This window comes from Bos grunniens, chromosome 3, assembly GCF_055505025.1.
Source record: "Bos grunniens cultivar Pamir isolate PY7600 chromosome 3, Bosgru_T2T1.0, whole genome shotgun sequence".
NCBI classification, from domain to species: domain Eukaryota; kingdom Metazoa; phylum Chordata; class Mammalia; order Artiodactyla; family Bovidae; genus Bos; species Bos grunniens.
The window spans coordinates 40,178,053-40,202,969 of NC_141167.1; the positions used below are offsets into that span (position 1 = coordinate 40,178,053).

Consider the following 24,917-nt stretch of genomic DNA (forward strand, 5'->3'; position numbering starts at 1 on the left):
AGATTTCTCTTTGGCTCCATATGAATTTTAGGATTATTTGTTCTAGTTCTGTGAAAAATATTCAGGATATTTTGATAGGGGTTGCATCAAATCTGTTGATTGCTTTGAATAGTATGGCCATTTTAACAATATTAATTCTTCCAATCCAAGAATATGGGATATTGTTCCATTTCTTTGAATCATCTTCAGTTTCCTTCATCAGTGTTTTATAGTTTTCAGGGCATTGGTCTTTCACCTCCTCAGCTAAATTTACTTCTAGGGTTTTTTATGCTATTTTAAATGGGAATTTTTTTTTTTTTACTTTCTCTTTATGATATTTCATCATTGTTGTTCAATCGCTAAGTTGTGTCTGACTCTTTGCAACTCCTTGGACTTCAGCACACCAGGCTTCCCTGTTTTTCACCATCTCCTGGAGTTTGCTCAGACTCATATTCACTGAGTTGATGATGCCATCCAACCATCTCAAACTCTGCCACCCACTTCTCCTGCCCTCAGTCTTTCCCAGCATCAAGATCTTTTTCAGTGAGTTGGCTCTTTGTATCAGGTTACCAAAGTGTTGGAGCTTCAGCTTCAGCATTAGTCCTTCCATTGACTATTTAGGATGGACTGTTTCATCATTAGTGTATAGAAATACAATAGATTTTTGTATATTAATTTTTTTTCCTTCAGCTTTGCTGAATTCATTTATTCTAATAGCTTTGGGATGGAAACTTTAAGGTTCTATATAAAGAATATGTTTAATATTCTTATTCATATATAATTAATAAAGATTTGTTTCCAGTAACAGTATTGGATATACAGAAAAGGGAAATGTCCATAAATAGCTACAATGTCCATAAATATAGGAATTTTTAAGTAAAATGTATTATAGCTATATACATTGCTTTTAAACATAACAAGAAAGATATATGAAGACTTTACTCGTTGGTCATTGTTATGTCCCTAGAATCTTCACTCCCTGGCATAGAGTTGGTGTTCAAATATTTTTTGAAAAAACTTGTCCAAAAATGTGTTGACAATTTATTAAATGAAAAATACTTTGAAGAATAAAATGTAATTAATTTTAAAAACACAATAACTACATACACAAAAGTGTGTGTGTGCATTTTTTCCCAAATACTATTAATAATTTAGTTAATTGACTGTATTAGGACATAGGCTAACCTTTTCAAACGACTTTCCAATGTACATATAACAGAACAAAGCTGGCAGGAAGGTTTTACCATCCTCAACTTGTGGGTGCCATTTCTGGACCTAAGACATTTATTCTGTCACTATTTCCAGCCAGTGGGAAGGGGAGAGAAAAAGAGAAGAGGGCAGAACAGCTTCCTTAAGAAAATAGGATCCAAAAGGTGCACACTTTACTTCTGCTGATGTCCCACCGTTAAGACTTGGTCACACTGGTCACATGGCTGCATCTTGTTAGAGGAAAGGCTGGGAAAATGTGGGCGACTATGTATGCGTCTAAAACCACACGGCGGGTGGGGGGAGGCAGGCATCAGGCTTGAGAGAAGAAATGGAAGAAAGGAAGAACAAGCCCTGGAGGACCATGAGTAATGATCTTGAAACTTTTCATATCGTTTCTTGATCATCTTTTGTACTATTGAGTCATAATTTCAGTTTTCACTTACCACAGTTTTAATACCAACTAGAATTTTTTTCTAAATACTTTTTTTTATCACGTTGTTCACTCACATCTTTTGTCCATTGCACTGTTAACCTATTATTGTAGTTTCAAAATACAATGTCCTTGGAGAAGGAAATGGCAACCCACTCCAGTATTCTTGCCTGGAGAATCCCATGGACAGAGGAGCCTGGCGGGCTACAGTCCACAGGGTCGCGAAGAGTTGGACATGACTGAGCGACTTCACTTTTTCACTTTCAACCTCTCTCCTCCCGTGTTCTCAGTATTTGACCTGCAGCTCTCTTTCAGCCACTGGATTCATGAGTTCAGTCTATTTGTGAAGCTGTGATTAGTTTAACTGGAAACCATTGTGATGAAAAGCCCTTCATTTTTATTGACATGCCAATCTTTTCCCCCAAACAAATCAATTAAAGGGTAATTTACTGGAACTATGGTGATTGGCTTCATCAACTGGAACCATATAAATATAACTGGAATATTCTTAAACAAAATGAAACTTTTTTAAAGTGTAAATTTATTACACTAGTCTACAGAGTTTTAATATTTGGATTGTCTGGTTGGTCTAACAACCTAGCCAACTTTCCTCTTTGTAGGCTTTTTTAAAGTACTGTACATATTTGCAATCACATTGTGCATAGATTCCTATTGAGTAATTTTCTTCTATCAGGCCACAGCAATGACTGCAGGTTCCTTGTTTGTAATGTAAGTGATTGAATACATTTTGTTAATATGTTTTTATTCCTATGTTTTGCTATTAAATTTTTTATAACATTTCCAAGACAAAAAAATGACAAGTTTATGCTTTGAAAAATTTATGTAATTAAAATTTCACAAAACTAATCTTTTTAATTTAGGAGTTATTTGGGTTTTGACACTGGGGTTGCACCAACAGAAATGTAAGATGCTTAAAATTATTACACTACTTCTGTTGGTTGGGGATTTGGGTTTGAGAGTTCTTTGGTTTTATTTAAAAACCTTTTTTTTCTTTTTCCAAATTTAAAAGCCTTAAATGTACTGTAAGCCTCTGATTGTTGTACAGCTGGGTTGCAGTTGACTGCCTATTTGTGTGGTGTTACCTGGATGCAACACAGTGGTTGGTCATGGAATAAAGGATACATTGGAAAAAAAAAAAATACAATGTCCCAAACCGAAGACCCCTCTTTTCACCTTTTCAACATTTTCTTCCCTGGTCTTTCCTAAAGATTGCAAGATCTTTCCATTGGATATAAATATTTTTGTTATTTTTTTATAAAAATTGTTTATACATTAACAAAAGTATTTTTAATAATGATAACTATCATTTTTTGAGGATCTACTCTATGCCAGGTACTTTATTAAGGACTTTGTTTTTTAGACTCTTTTCAGTGAAAGTAGGTACTTCAATCATATTCCCCATTTCACATACTAGGCAAATGAGACCTGGAGAGGTAGTTCATTGCTCAGTGTCCGTTGCTCATAAGTGGAGGAGTCAACCGTCAAATGTATGTGTATCTGACACCGAAGTCCATGCTCTAACACCTGGTCTATACCAACTGTCACATTAATTGCAAAGTTTGTCACTTGTTTTCTAACTTAGCCTATGATATGTTGATCTTCATAAGTTTTAAATGATAATTTTATGTATAAATATTAATGTGTTATTTTAATACAGTAGACCCACATTCTGGCAAGCCCTATATAGATTTTTTGGACAGCCCTCATAAATGGAATAGAAGCTATACATTGAGCAGCATCTTACTTACCCTCCAGGTAAGAACAGATTAATAATAAAATGCTGTCTTTGTTGTTTTTGTTTAGTTGCCCAGCTGTATCAGGCTCTTTTGGTGCCCCCCAAAGAGCCCCCATGGACCCATGGACTGTTGCCCGCCAGGCTCCTCTGTCCATGAGATATCCCAGGCAAGAATACTGGAGTGGGTTGCCATTTCCTTCTCCAGGGGATATTCCCGACCCAGGGATCAAACCTGTGTCTCCTGCGTTGGCAGGTGGATTCTTTACTGCTGAGCCACCAGGAAAGCCCAATGATGTCTTTAATACATTTAATTACCCAATTATTCAAAGTATAAGGAATAAAATATACAATGTATATTTAAATATTTAAAGGATTTGAGTAAGCTTATATGACTCAATATTTCTACATCAGAATTGTAAAATGGAACTTGAACTATAAAAACTATTATTTTTAAAGTGAAATTGATAACTTATGCCCTTTCCAACCAAACAATATGTATTTTATAAAAGAAGAAAAGAATTGTTTGGATGGTTTCAATTCTGGAAATATACTCTTAGGCTTGCTTTTGGCTCCTAACATCACTTTGTAGTGTTGAACAGGCCGTTTAGATCTTTCTTCATTCATGAACCTTGCCTTCCTCAGAGAGGTGAACAAGTGACTACAGTGTAAAATAGTCAGCTTTACCCTTTATGACAGCACTAGAGACCTGCTTTGATAAGCTTTCATATCAAACCCAGTGAACAATTAAACCAGGAATTTCCTCCTCTGCTCAGTAGAACCCTGTTTATAGAATGTATCCTTTGCATCCAAAATCTATGGTATTTAGAAGCATGCTTCTCTGTTGTGTGTTTTATGTTATTCCTGACCCTCAAAGAGCCTCCTTTCTCATCCTGAGATGTTGAATGATTTGAGCGTCACTTGCTTTGACCACTTACATCTGGCCCAGTGAGATTCTATCCACCAGATTTTATCCATGGTAAAATTCTATCTACTCATCATTAATAATATTTGGAGATAAAGTATTAAATTTTGATTATCTAAAATACCTGGAGAATAAAGTGTTCTGGCTTAATTGAATTTTCTCAGTAACATAGAATTATAATAAAAACTCCATCTCTCTTATGTCTTGTTTTCAAAAATAAAACTATCATTAGCTTTCTAGTCATCTTAGTATGCTGAGTAAAATTTAATATTTTTAAAAATTCAGTGTTGAATTTAATCATTCATTCATTCTACAACTGTGTGTTGAGCGTATGTACTGGTGCCAGGCCATGCTCTGGAAGAGAGATTGGAGCAAAAACTTTGAGGAAGTAAGTGAGCGTGATGTGCAGAGATTTGTGGTTGATCTTTCAGATTCTTTCAAACTGAGTCATCCTATCTCTTCCACCTAAGTAGAAACAGCCTTAAAAACAGTAAAAGTGAATGTTCTCATGAGGGCAAACCAGAATGAAATGGTGAACATCTTGAGTTGCAGAATAATTTAATCAAGGTAAATTGGGGACTGTGAGTTTAGATGGCTTGGCTTCACTTCTTGGTTCTGTCACTTAATACCTTTGCCCTTTTGGAACAGGTTTCTCCACTTATCATTCCCTCCATTTCTTCATCAGTAAAGTGGGGCTGTTAGTAGCTAACTCATAGAACTTGTGAGGACTAAATGTATGGACTAAATACATGTAAAGTACTTAGAACCATGAGTGGTATAAGAAAAGAATTCAATAAAATCTGGTTAATATTTTATTGTTCTCAATTTTAACCAGTAATAAAAAGTGACAACAGAGTGTTCCCAAATATATCACGAAAAGCCAGTAGATTACACAGTTGCTTTTATTTTTCAAATAGTTTTATAAAACAGATATGCCCACATTAGAAAACATTTTTAAGATAGTAGAAAGGAAAAGAAAATCACTGGTAATCATAAAGAAATTCCTTCCCTGTTGTTATTAACATTTTCTTCTGATCTTTTCTCTTGTGTTTTGGTTTTAAATCTTCAGTTCCACATTCCCTACAAGGTCAAGGCCAAATTCTGTTGCCTGACAAATGATCTACTTCTCACACCTTGGCCTTAACCCTCCGAAACACACCGTGGCATCCGCTCTTATTTATATCTTTATTATTTATTTATTTTTTTACTCACAGTGCTTGGTTCACTTCAGGCTAAAAAGCATTTATAGAGTTCTAAACTCTAAAGTTACAAACCAAATCAATCTTGGACCTTAAGAAGTGCTCAGTCCAGTTCTGCATCTGACTAGCATCCCATTTTATTCCCTCTTTCTCCATCCTTTTGGCAAGCAGCTGCTCACATTTTAAGAGTCAGGTCAAAAGATGCCTCCTCTGAAATGCCTTTCCTGATTTCCTTTCCTAGGTGAAATTAATGGCTTTGGTTTGGGGAAGGGGGCTTTCTTTGTGAAGTGTTGCCTAAGTAAATGTGTGTGAGAGAACTATAATGCTATAATGCAAATACTGTTTCCTTATCTATCTTCCCCTATTAGACTATAGGCCCCTGAAGGTCAGGAAACAAGTCTAATTCCTGTGGTAGATACTAAGTAATATGACTGAAGCAACAAATCTGTTTTTACATAGTTGCAATGATAGTATATGTGTTCAAATTATACAGCTTATTACTTGATCACTTAACATTTCACTCAAGTAATTTCCAGGTTGCTACAATTAATATTTTAATGGCTTATTTAATAGTTCTTTGGAGTTCAGTGCTGCCCACTAGAACTTTAAGCACTTATGGAAATTTTCAATATCTGTGCTGTTCAATACATAACCCCTAGTCTCTAGTTCTACTGAGCACTTGGAATATGGCTCCTATAACTGAGGGACTGAGTTTTTCATTTTATTTAAGTACTAATAATTTAAATTTAGATTACTTTCTGATTACAACCTTTTGAATAACAGGTGATACACATTTATAATTATCACACTGTTTTCCATGGGGTTGGTACTTGAACTGGTTTTTAAAATATTTTCAAGTCTAAATATGCTAATCATATGCTCCTAAATTTCTATGATCTTGATTTCTTTGAAAAATTTGTCCTTTCATATATAAGCAAAAGTAAATATCAATACTCATCCACAGAAGGAATTCCAAATTCATGGGCTTTAACTAATTGGATAGTATAAAATATACTTACTGGTACAGTGAACAGTATGACAAGGCAAAAAGATAGGACATTGAAAGATAAACTCCCCAGGTCAGTAGGTGCCCAATATGCTACTGGAGATCAGTGGAGAAATAACTCCAGAAAGAATGAAGGGATGGAGCCAAAGCAAAAACAACACCCAGTTGTGGATGGGACTGGTGATAGAAGCATGATTCAATGTTGTAAAGAGTAATATTGCATAGGAACCTGGAATGTTAGGTCCATGAATCAAGGCAAATTGGAAGTGGTCACCAGGAGATGGCAAGAGTGAACATTGACATTCTAGGAATCACCAAACTAAAATGGACTGGAATGGGTGAATTTAACTCAGATAGCCATTAATTATATCTACTACTGTGGGCAGGAGTCCCTTAGAAGAAATGGAGTAGCCATCATAGTCAATAAAAGAGTCTGAAATGCAGTACTAGGATATAATCTCAAAAATGACAGAATGATCTCTGTTCGTTTCCAAAGCAAACCATTCAGTATCACAGTAATCCAAGTCTATGCCCCGACCAGTAATGCTGAAGAAGGTGAAGTTGAACGGTCCTATTAAGACCTATAAGATCTTCTAGAACTAACACCCAAAAAAGATGTCCATATCATGATAGGGGACTGGAATACAAAAGTAGGAAGTCGAGAGACACCTGGAGTAACAGGCAAGTTTGACCTTGGAGTACAGAATGAAACAGGGCAAAGGTTAACAGAGTTCTGCCAAGAGAACTTCACTTTCACTTTTCACTTTCCTGCATTGGAGAAGGAAATGGCAACCCACTCCAGTGTTCTTGCCTAGAGAATCCCAGGGACGGGGGAGGCTGGTGGGCTGCTGTCTATGGGGTCATGCAGAGTTGGACACGACTGAAGCGACTTAGCAGCAGCCAAGAGAACGCACTGGTCATAGCAAACACCCTCATCCAACAACACAAGAGAAGACTCTACACTTGGATATCACCAGATGGTCAACACCGAAATCAGATTGATAATATCCTTTGCAGCCAAAGATGGAGAAGCTCTATACAGTCAGCAAAAACAATACTAGGAGCTGATTGTGGCTCAGATCGTGAACTCCTTATTGCCAAATTCAGACTTAAATTGAAGAAAGTGGGGAAAACCACTAGACCATTCAGGTATGACTTAAATCAAATCCCTTATGCAGTGGAAGTGAGAACTAGATTTAAGGGACTAGATATGATACAGTGCCTGAAGAACTATGGACAGAGGTTCATGACATTGTACAGGAGACAGGGAGCAAGACCATCCCAAGAAAAAGAAATGGAAAAAGGCAAAATGGCAAAAAAGGAAAAAGGCAAAAAGGCCTCCTCCTTGAGGCCTTACTAATTGCTGTGAAAAGAAGAGAGGTGAAAGGCAAAGGAGAAAAAGAAAGCTATACCATTTGAATTCAGAGTTCCAAAGAATAGCAAGGAGAGATAAGAAAGCCTTCCTCAGCAATTAGCGCAAAGAAATAGAGGAAAACAACAGAATGGGAAAGACTAGAGATCTCTTCAAGAAAATGAGAGATACCAAGGGAACATTTCATGCAAAGATGGGCTCAATAAAGGACAGAAATGGTATGGACCTAACAGAAGCAGAAGATATTAAGAAGAGGTAGCAAGAATACACAGAAGAACTGTACAAAAAAGATCTTCATGACCAAGATAATCACGAAGGTGTGGTCATTCACACTCACCTAGAGCTGGACATCCTGGAATGTGAAGTCAGGTGGACTTTAGGAAGTGTCACTACAAACAAAGCTAGTGGAGGTGATGGAATTCCAGTTGAGATATTTCAAATCCTAAAAGATAATGCTCTGAAAGTGTTGCACTTAATATGCCAGCAAATGTGGAAAACTCAGCAGTGGCCACAGGACTGGAAAAGGTCAGTTTTCATTCCAATCCCAAAGAAAGACAATGCCAAAGAATGCTCAAACTACCACATAATTGCACTTATCTCACACACTAGTAAAGTAATGCTCAAAATTCTCCAAGCCAGGCTTCAGCAATACGTGAACCATGAACTTCCAGATGTTCAAGCTGGTTTTAGAAAAGACAGAGGAACCAGAGATCAAATTGCCAACATCTGTTGGATCATCAGAAAAGCAAGAGAGTTCCAAAACAACATCTATTTCTGTTTTATTGACTATGCCAAAGCCTTTGACTGTGTGGATCACAATAAAGTGTGGAAAATTCTGAAAGAGATGGGAATACCAGACCACCTGACCTGCCTCTTGAGAAACCTGTATGCAGGTCAGGAAGCAGTAGTTAGAACTGGACATGGAACAACAGACTGGTTCCAAATAGGAAAAGGAGTCTGTCAAGGATGTATTTGTCCCTGCTTATTTAACTTACATGCAGAGTACATTGTGAGAAATGCTGGGCTGGAAGAAGCACAAGCTGGAATCAAGATTGCTGGGAGAAATACCAATAACCTCAGATATGCAGATGACACCACCATTATGGCAGAAAGTGAAGAGGAACTAAAGAGCCTCTTGATGAAAGTGAAAGAGGAGAGTGAAAAAGTTGGCTTAAAGCTCAACATTCAGAAAATGAAGATCATGGCATCTGGTCCCATCATGGCAAATAGATGGGGAAACAGTGGCTGACTTTATTTTTCTGAGCTCCAAAATCACTGCAGATGGTGATTGCAGCCATGAAATTAAAAGACGCTTGCTCCTTGGAAGGAAAGTTATGACCAACCTAGACAGCATATTCAAAAGCAGAGATATTACTTTGCCAACAAAGGTCCGTCTAGTCAAAGCTACGGTTTTTCCAATGTTCATGTATGGATGTGAGAGTTGGACTATAAAGAAAGCTGAGCACTGAAGAATTGATGCTTTTGAACTGTGGTGTTGGAGAAGACTCTTGAGAATCCCTTGGACTGCAAGGAGATCCAACCTAAAGGAGATCGGTCCTGGGTGTTCACTGGAGGGACTAATGTTGAATCTGACACTCCAGTACTTTGGCCACCTGATGCGGAGAGCTGACTCATTGGAAAAGACCCTGATGCTGGGAAAGATTGAGGGCAGGAGGAGAAGGGGATGACAGAGGATGAGATGGTTTGATGGCATAACCAACACAATGGACATGGGTTTAGGTGGACTCCGGGAGTTGATGATGGATAGGGAGGCCTGGCGTGCTGCAGTTCATGGGGTTGCAAAGAGTTTGACGCCACCAAGCGACTGAACTGAACTGGTATAGTTGTTTATTGATGCTTCAAATTTATTTATCCTCTGGATAGCTTTTTATCTTATTTCATAAGGCTACTTTAGAAGCTGGACTTTTACTATTTCTGCAGGGTATCTGATTTGTATATGTTAATTATTCCTTTCATTCCAATTCTTTAAAAAAATCATTTAATGTAGCTTGTGTGTATATTATATGCAAGTTCTTAAGCATAGTGCTGAATGCAAAGACCATTGAATAAACTCTACCAAATGTGTCTCTCTGAGTAAGCCTCTCTCTCCAACCAAAGAGCAAAGCTTACTCTTGAAGAAAAGTTTCATCTGCTTCCCACCCACTTTGAAAGATATAGTGCAATCCACATCAAATCCTCGTTTAAGCAGTTGCAATATTCTTGAAAATATAGCCCAGTGTGTTTTCCAAATATGAAAAAAAAAGAAAATTCTTGTTGCTTTTGAAATATCAGCTGTCAGATTATTGGTCTTATTAGTGAAAGATTGCTATCATTTCCATGACTCTTAAGCCACAATAATCTACTCTGAGCTGTATCTACACTTACACATTCTGGTTGTAATTATTTTGGCTATGTTTTATTGTCTAGATTCTGGTTGGAATTATTTTGGCGGTATTTTATTACCTAGTTTGTTTGTTGTAATCTAACATTCAGCATACTGAATTATTGAATAAATATTTCAAATTTGTGTTAATTTTGAGATTCCAGATAAATAGGATCATAGCCTAACAGAACTACTATGTTTTGGTTCCTCCTGGTCACCTATGTTATCCAGATGAGCAGATAGTATTATAGGCAGAATTTTGAAGATGTCCCCAAGACTCCCACTGTCTGGTTACTCAGTCAAACTCTAATCTAGGTGTGAAGGAATTTTGCAGAAGGAATTACCATTACTAATCAGCTCACCTTAAATAGAAAGGTTTCCTGAATTATGCAGGGTAATGACCAAAATAATCACATGAGCCCTCACCAATAGAAGAGGAAGACAAGAGTCTCTCAGAGAAATGGAGTAAAGTCGGAGGAAAGGAAATTGTAGGAGAGGTCCAAGCAAAAGAAGGTTTTTTTTTTTCACACTTTTGCCTCTGAGACATAGAGGTCCAAGTGTAAGTACCAGCAAGAGATGTCTCAGGGTTGAGGGCAGCCCCCAGTTAACCATCAGCAAAGAAACAGGAAACAGTTCTACAAACAGTGAATTCAGGAACTGAATTTATCTAACAGACAACCATAGGAGTGGAAAAGGTCAGTTTTCATTCCAATCCCAAAGAAAGGCAATGCCAAAGAATGCTCAAACTATCGCACAATTGCACTCATCTCAAACGCTAGCAAAGTAATGCTCCAAATTCTCCAAGCCAGGCTTCAGCAGTGCATGAACCGAGAACTACCAGATGTTCAAGCTGGAATTAGAAAAGGCAAACGAACCAAAGATCAAATTGCCAACATCCATTGGATTATCGAAAAAGCAAGAGAGTTCCAGAAAAACCTTTACTTCTGCTTTATTGACTATGCCAAAGCCTTTGTGTGGATTACAACAAACTGGAAAATTCTGAAAGAGATGGGAATACCAGACCACCTTACCTGCTTCCTGAGAAATCTGTATTCAGGTCAGGAAGCAACAGTTAGAACCGGACATGGAACAGCAGACTGGGAAATAGGGAAAGGAGTATGACAAGGTTGTATATTGTCACCCTGCTTATTTAAATATATAGAGTATATCGTGTGAAATGCTGAATGAATGAAGCAAATGAATGAATGAATGGATGGATGAAGCACAAGCTGTAATCAAGATTGCAGGGAGAAAGATCAATAAGCTCATACACACAGATGACACCACCCTTATGGCAGAAAACAAAGAGAAACTAAAGAGCCTCTTGATGAAAGTGAAAGGGGAGAATGAAAAACCTGGTTTAAAACTCAACATTCAGAAAGGTAAGATTATGGCATCCAGTCCCATCATTTCATGGCAAACAGATGGGGAAACAATGGAAACAGTGACAGACTTTATTTTGGGGGACTCCAAAATCACTGAAGATGGTGACTGCAACCATGCAATTAAAAGATGCTTGCTCCTTGGAAGAAAAGCTATGACCAACCTAGATAGCATATTGAAAAGCAGAGACATTACTTTGCCAACAAAGTAGTCAAATCTATGGTTTTTCCAGTAGCCATGTATGTATGTGAGAGTTGGACTATAAAGAAAGCTGAGTGCTGAAGAATTGATGTTTTTAAACTATGGTATTGGAGAAGACTCTTGAGAGTCCCTTGGACTGCAAAGAGATCCAACCAGTCCATCCTAAAGGAAATCTGTCCTGAATATTCACTGGAAAGACATGCTGAAGCTGAATCTCCAATACTTTGGCCATGTGATGTGAAGAACTGACTTATTTGAAAAGACCCTGATGCTGGAAAAGATTGAAGGCAGGAAGAGAAAGGGACGACAGAGGATGAGATGGTTGGATGGCATCACTGACTCAATGGATATGAGTTTGAGCAAGCTCTGGGAGTTGGTGATGGACAGGGAAGCTTGGCGTGCTGCAGTCCATGGGGTCACAAAGAGTTGGATACAACTGAGTAACTGAACTAAATTCTGCAGAAGGAGTTTTGCATTCAGGAACAAAAACCTGAATGAACTGTGAGACACATTCTTCCCAGAACCTCTAATAAGAGCCCAGCCAGCAGATACCTTAATTTCAGGCTTGTGCAGTCTTGAGAAGAGAAGCCAGTACAACCAACCCCAGCTTCCTACCTGTAGAAATATGAGAGAATAAATTTGTGTTGATTTAGATGCTAATTTTGTGGTAATTTGTTATAGCAGTGGTAGAAAACTATGGTTGTTCAGTTGCTAAGTCATGTCCCTTTGTGACCCCATGGACTGCAGCATTCATACTTGCGTGACCTTCACTACTTCCAAGAGTTTGCTCAAACTCATGTCTATTGAGTCAGTGATGTCATCCAACCATCTCATCCTCTGCTACCCTCTTCTCCTTTTGCCTTCAGTCTTTCTCAGCATCAGGGTCTTTTCCAATGAGTCGGCTCTTCATATCAGGTGGCCAAAGTATTAGAGCTTCAGTTTCAGCATCAGTCCTTCTAATGAATATTTAGGGTTGATTTCCTTTAGGATTGACTGGTTTGATCTCCTTGCAGCCCAAAGGACTCTCAAGAGTCTTCTCTAGCACCACAATTCAAAAACATCAATTCTTCAGTGCTCAGCCTTTTTTATGGTCCAACTTTCATATCTGTACATGACTACTGAAAAAACTGTAGCTTTGACTATGTGGACCTTAGTTGGCAAAGTGATGTCTTTGCTTTTTAATATGCTCCCTAGGTTTGTTACAGCTTTTCTTCCAAGGAGCAAGCATCTTTTAATTCCATGGCTGCAGTCACTGCAGTAATTTTGGAGTCCAGGAAAATAAAATCCGTTACTGCTTCTACTTTTTCCCCTTTTATTTGCCGTGAAGGATGGGACCATGAGTGTCTTGAGAGAAAGGACAATGTCTCATTTGTCTTTGTCTCCAGGTGGACACATTGTAGGCATTTAATAAATGCTTCTTGAATGTTGTATGTACTGGTTTGTCTTTTTGCCCTAAGAAAAAAGCTGCTTTAAAAATTCTATGTTCTATATGTTTTCCTATAGTTATGCTTTCTAATCCAGTGCTAGAAAATCCAGTGAATTTGAAAGCAGCCCATATACTGATGAAAGATGAAACTCTGTACATGCCATGTTCTTAATTTTTTGGATGTTGAATAAACTACTTGTTTTTGTTGTTCAACCTCTAAGTCATGTCCGACACTTTCCAACCCAATGGACTATAGCACACCAGGCCTCCCTGTCTCTCACTATCTCCTGGAGTTTGCCTAAATTCATGTCCATTGAGTCGGTGATGCCATCCAAACATCTCATCTTCTGTCACCCTCTTCTCTTTCTCCCTTCAATGTTTCCCAGCAGAGAAAACTACTAGTGATATCAAATTAAGCATTCAGTGATCTGTGGGGATATTGAATTGCATGCAAGCTTTTAATACATGTGTTTGTTTATTCATGATCTAAATATCTCATGTTAAAATGTAATTATTTTTTAATGAAATGTTTCAATGTTTCCTAATGTTTAGTTCCCTTTACACATAAATCAATTTAAAGTTATGTGATAGGAAGGAATAATTTACAGGGAGGAACTTGTAACTTGCTTTGATCCTAATGTTTGGCTCATGAATGTACAGTATAAAACCAAGATAGATCATGAGTGTCTTGATAACAAGGACCATGTCTCATTTGTCTTTGTCTCCAGGTGGACACATTGTAGGCATTTATAAATGCTTCTTGAATGTTGTATGTCCTGGTTTGTCTTTTTGCCCTAAGAAAAAGCCGCTTTAAAAATTCTGTGTTTTATATGTTTTCCTATAGGTTATGCTTTCTAATCCAGTGCTAGAAAATCCAGTGAATTTGGAAGCAGCCCATATACTGATGAAAGATGAAACTCTGTACAGACTAATAATTCTACGACTTTTCCACCGGCCGTTACCATGTAAGAAGTGACTACTTACTGTTATTTGCCAGTTATTAATTATTCATAGCAAGTAAATAATCTAGCAAGTAACTTGCATACAACAATATTTTCTGTATCCATTTTCAGTAATGAAATCATACTAAGAGCTCTCCTGTTGTACCTGTGTCAAATCCATCTGTGTAATCCTTTCTTTTTCTAATTGAAGTATAATTGACTTACAACGTTGTGTTGGTTTCAGGTATACAGCAAAATGATTCAGTTATACATACATATTTATCATTTTATATATGTGTTTTTTCAGATTCTTTTCTCTTATAGGTTATTATAAAATATTGAGTTTAATTCCCTGTGCTGTACAGTAGGTCCTTATTGATTATATATTTTATGTATAGTAGAGTATATATGTTAATCCCAAACTCCTAATTTACCCCTGCTTTCCCCTTTGGTAACCACAAGTTTGTTTTCTATGTCTGTAGGTCTATTGCTATATTGTATATAGGTTCATTTCTGTCATTTTTTTAAAGTCCACATTATAAGCAGTATCATATTTGTCTTTTTCCATTTGGTTTAGTGTGATCCTTTTTTTTTTTTTAATTATCAAAAATTGTAAGCTTAGTATCTTTAAATGTCATGGTCATGTGGACAAATGGTGTCCGTGTCATAAAGATATGACATCAATTTTTAACTCTCTGATCTATAGTAGCTATTTCTCAGACTTTACCCTCAGTAACCACCAGAGCTTACTAATCTGAGACTCCTTTCCCCTTGGTTAGGAAAACCATCAGCATTTTTTTTTTTTCTAGAGAGGTCCCCTTCTAGGTTTTCCTTCAAAGAATCTATGGGGAAATGACTGAGGCTTTGCAGTCTTTCTATTCTGTTGACCAATGCTTTTCTGATACCCATGGTCATTTCACTCTCTTCTTACCCACAACCCTTTCGTAACTCTTAACTCCGTCACCTCCATTGCTCCTTTGCTTTCTCTACAATGAGAAGAGCAAAGCTATTGGCTCCTCTTGCCCGGAGGGGTTAGCCACAGGTAAGGGTTGGGTTTCCTGGTGACATAGCGTTTTCCTTTACAATCTGCCCTTCCTTTCAGCGGTACCCAACAGCATCACACAGTAACTGGCATTGTTACCTCCCCAATCAGCAGGACTTGCTGCTTAGGCTCACTCTTCCAAAAGGATCTCTCTTGTGCTTTTTCTCTTCACTAGATGTCTATGGTCTCTTCTTCTTTCCCTTTCTGGGACCTGCCATTAAATGCATACAATTTGTGATGAAGTTCAAGTGCTTTTCCACAGAGCATCTGAATCTGATGTAGTATTGATCAGGCATCTTTTTCAGTATCTTCAAATATGTCATGATTGTCACGGAGTTCTTCAGAATTCTCTTGACAATTTTAAGGCTGGTGTGTCCACAGAGGAATGGTACTTCTTCAAGATGATCATATTTCTGACCAACCAGAATCTGTAGCATTCCCTTGCTGTATCCTCTCCACTCAGGAAATGTTTGTGGAATGAGCAAATGAATGATACGTATCCCTTAATCTTTCATCAAGCCCCACAGTACTACCCTTGCACAAGAATATTCTATACAAAGCTATATCCATATTCTGGTGAATGGTAATTTAAGAACCGGTTGTAAAGAATTTTCATGATAAATGATTCTGTGCATTAGATTTTGGTTTTAGCCTGAAAGAGAAGGATGAGAAGAAACTGGAAGACAAGGTGGCCTTTTCTTTTCTTCTTTTCTCTCAGGCCAGTGTCACCCTTCATTCCTTTTAGTCCTCCAGCTTTGCCATCAGCCCAGACAGGAAAGCTGTCCAGGTTGCCAAATCACTGAACAAATGAGCGACAAAGCAAATAGTGCTTTGGCAGGTTTTCACTGTTCGCTTTATGTGTTCGTGAAATATGTGGAAATCCAAGACAGTGAATAGTTTTCAGCTTGCCTGCCCTCGCGGCAGGACTGGAGGAGTACCTTTAGTGCCAGGAAGAAAATGATTTTCTGCAGCTTCGTAGGGAAAGACTGCTGTAATGAAGCAGAAGCAGCTGCTATGGTGGAAAATAAAGTGCAAAAAACCATGTTCACTCTAAACTAGATGGTTGTATAGTACGATGTGGATTTCTGAGAAAAACAACATCCAGTGAGAATTAATTACCTATAATGACTTGGGCTTCCCTGGTAGCTCAGCTGGTAAAAATCTGCCTGCAATGCAGAAGACCCTGGTTCAGTTCCTGGGTCAGGAAGATCCACTGGAGAAGGGATAGTCTACCCCACTCTAGCATTCTTGGACTTGCCTGATGGCTCAACTGGTAAAGAATCTGCCTGCAGTGCAGGAGACCTGGGTTTGATCCCTGAGTTGGGAGGATCCCCTGGAGGAGGGAACAGCTACCCACTTCAGTATTCTGGCCTGGAGAATTCAATGGACTGTATAGACCATGGGGTCGTAAAGATTCAGACACGACTGAGCCACTTTCACTTTAATGACTTGAAAAAAAGGTCTCTACTACATTACTGCAAGAATCAGATCTCATATTCATTTAATATACTAATAAAGAGGTCTAGAAAGTACATTGGAGAAGGCGATGGCACCCCACTCCAGTACTCTTTCCTGGAAAATCCCATGGATGGAGGAGCCTGATGGGCTGCAGTCCATGGGGTCGCTAAGAGTTGGACAGGACTGAGCAACTTCACTTTCACGCATTGGAGAAGGAAATGGCAACCCACTCCAGTGTTCTTGCCTGGAGAATCCCAGGGACGGGGGAGCCTGGTGGGCTGCCGTCTATGGGGTGGCACAGAGTCGGACACGACTGAAGCAACTTAGCAGTAGCAGTAGCAGTAGCAGAAAGTACGTAGAAGAAATTATCATCCCATTCTCAAATAACACAGAACTGGAGTAGATAATTAATTACATACATGAGAAACTCAAGAGGCAGCTAACTGTATCATTTCTGTAGGCATTAATTTTAGGCTACAACAATGTTGTCAATGCCCAGTAGTAGTGTCTGGCTATAGGTATTGAGTAAACATTTGTAGATTGAATGAATAAAAAACACATAAACTTGGATCCTGATTTTACTTCATAGTTTACAAGGTGCTTTCACATGCATTTATCCGCCTGATCCTCAGCCTCTTCCTCAGTGAGGAAGCTGAGGATCAAGATGAAAGGATTAGCCCAAGGCCACACAGAGCTAAGGTACAAGGCCAGAGAGCCAACCTGGATATTCCCATTGCCCCTCCAATGGGGTAATGCAATGAAAACCTCCAATTTAATGCAATGAACATAAAGTCATCCATTTGGAATCAAAGAATTAAATTTCCAAGTACAGAAGAAAAGAGACCTGACTTCATGGCAGAACGTTAGTCTATGAAAAACTATCAGAAAACTCTTTGAACAGAAGCCTAATGTGAATAATAATTAATTATTAATAATAATTATTTACCAAGCATGTGTTAGATGATAGCTTTCCTGACTCTGGTTTGTTGTGCCCTCATCCAAGCATGCTTAACTTGGAGGCTCACATTTCCTGTGTTGAAGAAACTGTACACTTAGCTAATGGAAGGAAAGCTAAAAGGCAGTTGTAAAATCCGCTTTCAAATATTTGAAGGGATTTCCTATAGAAAAGGGAAAATTCTTCTCCATTATTCCAGGATACTAATATCAGACTAACATTGAAGCTACAAGTCAGTCATATCTTCCCTAGAACTGGTAGGTTGTAGCCACTGATGTCCATGATATACAGGCTTTGCCCTATTTTGTGTCAGAACATACCTTGAATACACCAGGGACTTTTTTTTTTCCTCTCATAATCAGTGGTCTGGAATTAATTTTGTTATCCTAAGCCTAAGACTCCCATTTGGTATGTAGACATGCCAGTGCCTCTCATCCCCCCAAGTTTGCCTACCATCTGCTGTGTGCCTGAAGAGCTAGGTCTTTGCCTTGGTGGATTGACAAGAATGCACAAGCTGTGAGCTCAAACCCAACTTTTGGAGATCCCAATGACCTTCCCATGTCTTGGCAGCCTCTTCTCCTTGTGGCCTGGACTCTGACCCCCTTACTTATAGTTTGTGTGCTCACACTTACCAAACTGCCTGGAGCAGTCCTGGGGTAATCATGTCACATTCTCCCTTCATTCCCCCTTCACTCCCTTCATTCCAGTTTGGGCAGTCAGTTACAGTCAGTTGGGTTAACTGATCTTCCTAGATGTTGCATTTGTGGCATGCCTCAGGGGAAAGTCCATCCAGCAGGTCCCAGCCGACCAAACACAAGGAAAAATTTTCTAACCATTCATGTCACTTACGAACGGGCAAGACAGTGTTGACAGGTGGTAATCTCCCCATCACCAAAGGTATGCTTTCATAGCTTTCATTCATTTGGCAGAGCTTAATGACTTGATTTTCAGGGATGTTGTCAAAGAATATTTTGCCCAGTGTCAGGAGTTGGACAAGGGGATTTTTCAAGTGCCTCCCAAGTCATATTTCAATTTGTTTATGAAAACTTGGAGGTCTGGAAGAAGACAATGTATAAAATAACTGTGTTGCCTCCTAGATTCTGAGTAAATTAGAGACTTTCTGTTACAAAGGGATTTCATATATAGTGGTCCCCCCTTATCTACCATTTCACTTTCCATTTTTAGCCATCTGTAGTCAATTGCAATCTAAAAGTATTAAATGGAAAATTCCAGAAATAAATGATTCATGAGTTTTCAATTGTGCATCATTCTGAGTAGTGTGATGAAGTCTCTTGCCATCCAGCTTCATCCTGCCCAGCATGTGAATCATCTCTTTGTTCAGCATCTCTCACCCATTAGTCATTTAGTAGCCATCTGTGTTATCAAATGAACTGTCTGATATCTGAGGTATCTTAGTGCTTCTGATCAAGTGACCCTTACTTAATCATGGCCCCAAAGGACAAGAGTAGTGCTGCTGGCCATTCACACATGTCAAGAGAAGCCATAAAGTGTTCCTTTAAGTGAAAGTTCTTGACTTGTAAGAAAAAAATCTCATATCTGAGGTTGTTAAGATTTACAGTAAGAACAAATCTTCTATCCATGAAATTGTGAAGGAGAAAGAAATCCATGCTAATTTTGCTGTCATACCTCAAACTGCAAAAGATATGAAAGCATAAGTGCTTAGTTAAGATGGAAACACGATATTAAACTTGTCCGAGATATTTTGAGAAAGAGACCACATTCACATAACTTTTCTTGCAGTATGTTGTTACAATTGTTCTGTCTTATTATTAGCTATTCTTGTTAGCCTCTTACTGTGCCTAAGTTACAAATTAAACTTCATCATAAGTATGTATGTATGTATAGGGAAAAAAACATAATGTATATAGGGTTTCATACTGTCCATGTTTTTTTTTTTTTTTTAAACTTTACAATATTGTATTGGTTCTGCCATATATCAAAATGAATCTGCCACAGGCATTCACGCGTTCTCCATCCTGAACCCTCCTCCCTCCTCCCTCCCCATACCATCCCTCTAGGTGGTCCCAGTGCACCAGCCCCAAGCATCCAGTATTGTGTATCGAACCTGGACTGGTGACTCGTTTCATATATGATATTATACATATTTCAATGCCATTCTCCCAAATCATCTCACCCTCTCCCTCTCCCACAGAGTCCAAAAGGCTGTTCTATACATCAGTGTCTCTTTTGCTGTCTCGTATACAGGGTTATTGTTACCATCTTTCTAAATTCCATATATATGCATTAGTATACTGTATTGGTGTTTTTCTTTCTGGCTTACTTCACTCTGTATAATAGGCTCCAGTTTCATCCACCTCATTAGAACTGATTCAAATGTATTCTTTTTAATGGCTGAGTAATACTCCATTGTGTATATGTACCACAGCTTTCTTATCCATTCATCTGCTGATGGACATCTAGGTTGCTTCCATGTCCTGGCTATTATAAACAGTGCTGCGATGAACACTGGGGTACATGTGTCTCTTTCAATTCTGGTTTTCTCAGTGTGTATGCCCAGCAGTGGGATTGCTGGATCATAAGGCAGTTCTATTTCCAGTTTCTTAAGGAATCTCCACACTGTTCTCCATAGTGGCTATACTAGTTTGCATTCCCACCAGCAGTGTAAGAGGGTTCCCTTTTCTCCACATCCTCTCCAGCATTTATTACTTGTAGACTTTTGGATCGCAGCCATTCTGACTGGCATGAAATGGTACCTCATAGTGGTTTTGATTTGCATTTCACTGATAATGAGTGATGTTGAGCATCTTTTCATGTGTTTGTTAGCCATCTGTATGTCTTCTTTGGAGAAATGTCTATTTAGTTCTTTGGCCCATTTTTTGATTGGGTCATTTAGTTTTCTGGAATTGAGCTGTAGGAGTTGCTTGTTTATTTTTGAGATTAGTTGTTTGTTGCTTCATTTGCTATTATTTTCTCCCATTCTGAAGGCTGCCTTTTCACCTTGCTTATAGTTTCCTTTGTTGTGCAGAAGCTTTTAAGTTTAATTAGGTCTCATTTGTTTATTTTTGCTTTTATTTCCAATATTCTGGGAGGTGGGTCATAGAGGATCCTGCTGTAATGTATGTCGGAGAGTGTTTTGCCTATGTTCTCCTCTAGGAGTTTTATAGTTTCTGGTCTTACGTTTAGATCTTTAATCCATTTTGAGTTTATTTTTGTGTATGGTATTAGAAAGTGGTCTAGTTTCATTCTTTTACAAGTGGTTGACCAGTTTTCCCAGCACCACTTGTTAAAGAGATTGTCTTTAATCCATTGTATATTCTCGCCTCCTTTGTCAAAGATAAGGGGTCCATATGTGCGTGGATTTATCTCTGGGCTTTCTATTTTGTTCCATTGATCTATATTTCTGTCTTTGTGCCAGTACCATCACTGTCTTGATGACTGTGGCTTTGTAGTAGAGCCTGAAGTCAGGCAGGTTGATTCCTCCAGTTCCATTCTTCTTTCTCAAGATAGCTTTGGCTATTCGAGGTTTTTTGTATTTCCATACAAATTGTGAAATTATTTGTTCTAGCTCTATGAAGAATACTGTTGGTAGCTTGATAGGGGTTGCATTGAATCTATAAATTGCTTTGGGTAGTATACTCATTTTCACTATATTGATTCTTCCAATCCATCAACATGGTATATTTCTCCATCTGTTAGTGTCCTCTTTGATTTCTTTCACCAGTGTTTTATAGTTTTCTATATATAGGTCTTTAGTTTCTTTAGGTAGATATATTCCTAAGTATTTTATTCTTTCCGTTGCAATGGTGAATGGAATTGTTTCCTTAATTTCTCTTTCTGTTTTCTCATTATTAGTGTATAGGAATATTTCTGTGTGTTGATTTTATATCCTGCAACTTTACTATAATCACTGATTAGTTCTAGTAATTTTCTGGTGGAGTCTTTAGGGTTTTCTATGTAGAGGATCATGTCATCTGCAAACAGTGAGAGTTTTACTTCTTCTTTTCCAATTTGGATTCCTTTTATTTCTTTTTCTGCTCTGATTGCTGTGGCCAAAACTTCCAAAACTATGTTGAATAGTAATGGTGAAAGTGGGCACCCTTGTCTTGTTCCTGACTTTAGAGGAAATGCTTTCAATTTTTCACCATTGAGGATAATGTTTGCTGTGGGTTTGCCATATATAGCTTTTATTATGTTGAGGTATGTTCCTTCTATTCCTGCTTTCTGGAGAGTTTTTATCATAAATGGATGTTGAATTTTGTAAAAGGCTTTCTCTGCATCTATTGAGATAATCATATGGTTTTTATTTTTCAATTTGTTAATGTGGTGTATTACATTGATTGATTTGCAGATATTGAAGATCATACACCATGACCAAGTGGGCTTTATCCCAGGGATGCAAGGATTCTACTGTCCATGTTTTTAAGCACCACTGGGGGGCTTGGCGGGTATCTCCTGCCAATAATGAGGAACTACTGTAAGCTCATACATCTTTTTTTTTTTCAGTTTGTCCCAGTGAATTTTTACTTCTGTGTGGTAATATGGTCAAATTGTTTTTTGTTATCATGTTTATTTTGACATTTAAAGGATGCACGTGTGCATACTCAGTCACTCAGTTGTGCCCCATTCTTTACAACCCCGTGGACTACAACCCACCAGACTTCTCTGTTCATGGGAATTCCCAGGCAAGAATACTGAAGTGGGTAGCTATTTGCTCCTCCAGGGGAGGGGATCTTCCCAACCCAGGGATCAAACTGGCATCTCCTGTGTCTCCTGCATTGGCAGGTGGATTCTTTACCACTGAGCCACCTGGGAAGCCCTATTCAAAGCATAGAGTTCATATAATTAAAAAAAATCTTTGGTTGAAACAAAATGTATAAGAATATAAAAATAAATAATAGTAGCCAAACCTAAGGTAATAATTTTTCTCTTAGCTAGGCATATTCCTTTAGCTTTTGTTAAAGGAGAGTCATTCTACTAAGTTTCAGATTCTTATCTAAATAAACTATAATTTAATTACTGACAGTCAAAATACAAGAGTAGAGAAGAATTATAGTAATATTAGGGAGATTATACTACTAATTCACATTATGTAGTACTTTAAAAAAAATGATTGTGCAAATACATCCCATTCTGCTTACAGTGAGGAGGATGTGATAAGCATTTGATTCTTCAGTTTAAGTTCTCAATTTGTTCACTGTTCTTTTTAAAGTCCTCATTACAATAGAACAAGTTTTAAAGAAACTTGTTTCTACAGCTGAAGCAGATGATGTCTCAGAATTTCAGGTGTTTTTTTTCTTCAAAGGGAGTATTGGTTGTTGAGTATTCCTATAAGAATTCCGTTTCCTCTGGAAAGATATTCTTTCTGAATATCAGCAGAAAGGAATTTAGTCCAGTAGTATAACTTACTAATTAAGGAACATGAGCTTTAGCACCATCATTCAACCATAATTTTGTTGTTGATGATTACAGTATTATCACAGATAGATCTGATATCTACAGGTGTCAGGCAGTGTAAAAATTGTGACTTTAACAGGGTTAGTGTGTGTGGATCTGTTTGCTGGGGTTACAAACCTCGTTTTTCCTGTTTGTACTTCATTGCACCAGATAGTCTAATAGCTTTTAAGCTAAGTCTTAAAGCAGTTTTACTAAAAATCTTAAGTATTTATTTTCTATCAAAGAAGTATTTATTCATAGCTTTAAAGGACAAATAATCCAAATCAGTTTTTAAGGAAATACAGCAGATTTATAAGCCCCACCATCCATAACTAAAAGGTGCTCCCACCTCCCACAAGGTACCACCCTCTTTCAACACATTTAGCTGTTTCTTTTGGAATTACCGTTGTATTTCTAAGTGTATTCAATACTAAAATTCTAGGATTTTTAGTTTAGATATGACTCATGGGCTTCTTCTGAAAGATAAAGATTGAAATTTTATGGTGCCATCTCCACTCACATTTTCTCTCCCCCATTCTCCTAGTATCATTCATTTACATTAATATGACTTAGTGAATATTTTTCACAAATGAGCTCTGACTGACTTTTCTTTTCTTGAGCAAATGGCCTGTATTTTTATTCCCTTGGTTTTGTTTTTTGGATTTATTTTGGTTTGTGTTTTGGAAGAATATCTACCATTTATTCTTCCCCCAAACTTTCTGACAAAACTGTTTTGGTATTCAGTTTGGTTTTTCCCCTGGGAAACACCTTTGCTAGACACTCATTCATCCTCCTCTTCCAGTTCTGAAATGGCAGTTCTCTCACAGGAATCCTGGGAAGACCTTTCTGCCCACCTACTGAATGGGAGCTCTTGCATGATCTCTCCTTTTCCTCCTGGTTGGTTTGCTCCTTCATTTTGTTGAAACACTTCTGCCAGGAGCTTCCTAGGACAGGGGCGCTAAACCTTTCCTTACTTTACATGCCTAAAAATGTATTCACTCCACTCTCATATGTTCATAATTTGGTTACACTTTAGTTTGAAAATAGTTTTCTTTCAGAATTGTAAAGACTAGTTTCCAGTATTACCCTCAAGAAGTCTGCTTTCATTCAGATGTCTGCTTCTCCACATGTGATTTATTTTTAGTGGAAGCTTTTAAAATCTTCTCTTTATTCCCAGTGGTCTGAAATTTCTTGATAATATTTCTTGATATAATTTCATTTTTTAACCTCCTTATTCATCATGTAGAGCATTTCATAGGCTGTTTGAATCTCGAACTCTAATTCTTTAGTTTTGGACATTTTTCTCATTTGATTTCTTTTATAATTCCCTTCCCCTCCAGTTTCCCTGTTCTCTCTTCTAAATCTCCAAAGATTTGGATGTCGGATCTACTGATCTGTTATGTAAACTTTTTAAAAAATCTATTTTCTCCAATTATCCTTCTCTCTGTTTTTTTGTTCTATATTCTGGAAAACGTCCAGAAAAGTATGTTTCTTGTTTCTATTTTCTTCCTGTTTATTTGTTATCATTGTTATCATTCATAATAAGGACTTTACTCAATTATCTACCCATCTTTAACTGTGCATCTTTAACTGTGTGAAAATCATTCATGGAATGATGAATGAAAATGATGAATGACAATCATTCATTGAAAAGACTGGAAATTTTGGATACAGGCTAGACTTGCTGATGGTTTTGTTTCATTATCGATTAGTCATTGAGGATCTGACCTTACCATTAATTAGGCTTAACTGTTTATTCTGAGATGAATCCTCCAGTCATATGCCTGAAGAGAGAAAGGTTAACTATACTTGCACTCTAGGAGCTGGACAAGGAGAGAGA

The 24,917-nt window shown here is 37.8% G+C and overlaps 1 protein-coding gene across 24 annotated transcripts in view; it reads left to right on the top strand.

The window, feature by feature from the left end:
* UBE2U (ubiquitin conjugating enzyme E2 U) overlaps positions 1-24,917 on the top strand; it is a 70,057-nt gene that overhangs the window by 3,991 nt on the left and 41,149 nt on the right. For 16 of the 24 annotated variants that reach the window (XR_015160198.1, XR_015160201.1, XR_015160200.1 and 13 more), the window contains 2 exons: positions 3,297-3,394; positions 14,111-14,231. Coding sequence is in view for 19 of the 24 variants with exons in the window: in XM_086390354.1 (XP_086246480.1) it covers positions 3,297-3,394; positions 14,111-14,231 (219 nt within the window). In the remaining 5 variants the exon portion in view is untranslated. Of the gene's footprint in view, positions 1-3,296; positions 3,395-14,110; positions 14,232-21,992; positions 22,119-24,917 lie in introns of those variants that run through there. The other 8 variants (XM_086390364.1, XM_086390371.1, XM_086390365.1 and 5 more) reach the window with 3 other exon arrangements.